This window comes from Austrofundulus limnaeus, unplaced genomic scaffold (assembly GCF_001266775.1).
Source record: "Austrofundulus limnaeus strain Quisiro unplaced genomic scaffold, Austrofundulus_limnaeus-1.0 Scaffold1262, whole genome shotgun sequence".
NCBI lineage: Eukaryota > Metazoa > Chordata > Actinopteri > Cyprinodontiformes > Rivulidae > Austrofundulus > Austrofundulus limnaeus.
In genome coordinates this window covers 48,973-52,266 of record NW_013953664.1, presented here as the reverse complement: position 1 = coordinate 52,266, position 3,294 = coordinate 48,973, and the positions used below count along the sequence as shown (strand labels likewise).

At 37.3% G+C, this 3,294-nt stretch overlaps 1 protein-coding gene across 4 annotated transcripts in view; it reads right to left on the bottom strand.

Annotated features, from left to right (window-relative positions):
• The window catches only part of col9a1c (collagen, type IX, alpha 1c), a 57,207-nt gene that overhangs the window by 12,129 nt on the left and 41,784 nt on the right, over nt 1–3,294 (bottom strand). For all 4 annotated transcript variants that reach the window (XM_014031497.1, XM_014031500.1, XM_014031499.1 and 1 more), the window contains 5 exons: nt 2,627–2,680; nt 1,617–1,661; nt 558–611; nt 416–469; nt 232–285 (listed from right to left, as the gene is read on the bottom strand). In XM_014031497.1, coding sequence (XP_013886951.1) covers nt 232–285; nt 416–469; nt 558–611; nt 1,617–1,661; nt 2,627–2,680 — 261 coding nt within the window. The remainder of the gene's footprint in view (nt 1–231; nt 286–415; nt 470–557; nt 612–1,616; nt 1,662–2,626; nt 2,681–3,294) is intronic.

Genomic DNA, 3,294 nt, shown 5'->3' with positions numbered 1-3,294 from the left:
ATACCACTTTTGGACTTAATCCTTGTTTCGATGTGATGGGTCACATAGTTGTGTAGCAACACCAACCTACTAAACTTGTACTTGCACTGAACCTGTGATCCAGCTGCAACATTTGTATTCCACAACTAGAATACACCCAGTTCTTTCACTGTGTTTGGGTTTATTCATTGTCACAGTGAGACAACACTACCACAAAGAYTTCAAACAGGACACCACGTGGACTGTGTTTACCTGTAGTCCTGGTGGACCTGTTGGTCCCACCAGCCCTTGTTTTCCTGCATCACCCTGCAGATTGAAATTAGAATGTTACTCACAGCTTTCAATCTATTTGACAGCATCCATTCACCTAAAATGTGCAACAAMTAAACAAACAAAACAACAAACTATAGMGTTGATGAGTAAAAATCAAACCTACCGTGCTCCCTTTCTCTCCAGGTTTTCCATCAGCKCCATCTTTTCCAGGGTCCCCCTTTGTGAACAAAAAAAGAGGGGGTGAGTTTGTAAAAAATAATCCAAACAAAATCTAATCAGGCTAATAATGTGTTCGTGCATCTCACATTTTTCCCAGGAAGTCCAACGGGCCCTGCAGGTCCTGTAGTGCCAGTCTCACCCTAAACCCACAACAGGAATGACTCGTGTTGATTCACAATTATATTCAGTGTGCATTGCCAATGCAATGCACACTATTGTTTTCCTGTTTCTCTTTAATATTATTCAACTTATTCCGTCTTCTTCCACGTCGCCACGCCACTCCTCTTGCATACTTTGTCCTACAGCTGCCATTGTAATTTCTATCTGTAAAGGTCCTATGCCAAATGATTGCTATGCCTTCTGGTGCCTGTACAACTTGGACTCAACTTGGTACTGCTTCATACTTTAATAATATTTAATCTCAATAGTTCAGTGTTAACAATAATAATATGATTGTATTTTGATGTTTTACTATAATATTGTCTTAATACTGCTCTATTGTTGTAATATTATGCATTTTTGTGTCAATAATTGTATTGGCAATGTGGCCTCTTTCTGCACACATACAAACCAACCCCTGCCACCATCTTCTGACACAGCTGCATTGGTCTAATGGTCTATGTCATGGACTGTCATGTGGGAGATCAGAGTTCAAAACCCAGCTAATGCAACTTTAACAAAAAATCTCCACCAACTTCATATTGTCACACAATTACCTTAATTACAAACACCTGCTGAAGTGACAGGCACAATCTGGTATAGAAAACACATTTGAACTTGGTCAAAGTTCCTTCTGCAAGTCCAATGCTACATGCTACATGGCAATGCACACTTGTTTTTACATCGTAAAAACCCATGTCTAGTTTTCTTTTGTATCTTCAAACATCAAAGCTCAAGATTGGAATAAAAATGTTGTAAGTGCAACAATTTGAGAAAAAGGACATTAAATATGAGAGTAATTAAATTACAAAAACGTAAAAAGAAACAATCAACCCTCCCCCCCAAAAAAAGAAAAAGAAAAGAAAAAACAACAAATGGACGTCTGTTCTAGTTTATCTATCACAAGTCCAGCAGTTTTACTTTAGATTTTTTTAATTGACAATGTACTGGATTACTGAGAATCTACACCAGCRTAATACAATTACCTTTTCTCCAGGGGGTCCTACTACTCCCTGCTTTCCTGGCAGCCCCTAAGAACAACATGTCAAAGAAGTCAAAAACCAACTTTATTTATACAGCACATTTAAAACAGCTGCTGTTGGCCCAAGTGCTTCACATGTTACAACTAACAGAAAGACAAAATAAAATGCAAAATGCAAATGCACGATTTGTGTTAAAGGACAAAACTACAAGACAGGCAGGGCTCTCCATATCAATGTGATGTCTTTACCGCAGGGGAGTGGTTTGTCAGAAAGAAAAATGTATAAAACGGTACTATTGTTTTGGTTTGGTACCAAAAACCTCATGCCTGAAAAAAGTCCATTTTTTTTCCAGCTGAACATTTTGAATGACTTTATTTTCTGCAAAATGAAAGACCACAAACTGAAAGAAGAGGTCCTTGTCACAAAACAGCTGAAATGAGATCCCTTCATAGGGCAGCCATGCTCAGGGTGGATTCATACTCTRTCAGATGTGGTTGTGAGACATTCTTTGTTGCACAGACAACTTATACTTTAAAGAGAAACAGCAACATGAACATCTGATAAACACTCTCTCTGTCCTCATGYAAGAAGGTAACAGTAATCATAGCTGACTGGATGGATGGATCACACAGAATTTCAGTTGTACTGAGTTATGTAAGATGTTTACTTTAACTGTGGAAGTTTTAGAGTGTGATGTTTGTGTTTCGGTTTCATTGATTGTTTTCTTGGCTATTGTATTTGTTTCATAAATTTGCTTTATAAAGTGGTATTATTTTGCTCAGGACAACAGGTGAAATTTAGTTATTGTACTAACAGAAGTACATTCATAGTGTTTTGAAAACTGATTAAACTGCACTGTCTTTTAAAATGAATAAATGAAAAAAATGGATAGTTGGATGAACCAGGCAAAAAGATGTAAACAACATCTGTAACTAAATTAACTCTTAAAAGTCACTCAGAAAATKATCCAACTGAACGATTGTTACGGTGAAAGAAAATGAAGTTGGACTTACTGGAATMCCAACAATCCCTCTAACACCGACAGCTCCTGGTGTACCAGATTCTCCCTGTGGATTAAAATCATAGATTATATAAATATGTTATTTATKTTCAGATAGACACATTATGAGCATTATATTACTGTTTTTATTAAATAATTATGAACATTAAGTGCAGCGTTATTATCAGTATTTTACATTCACGTTGCTAATTGCATGGATTTGAATAGAGCTTAATGCCCTGCTGACAAAATGTGGAACAGCCATAGTTTTTTTAGGTGTCCAAGCCCACGAAGCGGCTTGGACACCTAAACAGCTCAAAGCGCAGGGAATTTAGTGAAGATTTTACCATGATAGGAAATATAGCTTACGAGTACAGAGAAGATAAATAATGAGACATGTCCACTTATAGGGGGCGCTATATTAGCATTTGGACGTCTACCTTCTAAACCATAAATCTCCAATTTTTTTTGGCTTATAGCAACACAGTCCCTGGACACCAATAAGTCTTCTGAGTTCTGAGTCTCTGAGTCTTCTTTAAGCTGGCGATGCCTCAGGATGCCCTCAGGGCACTGTGCTGAACCTTGGGTTTGCTGAGTTGTTTATATATACATATAATGTGTATATACAAATTGTTGCTCGGGAAGGAGTTGATGTACTTTGTTATTTGTATATTATTACTG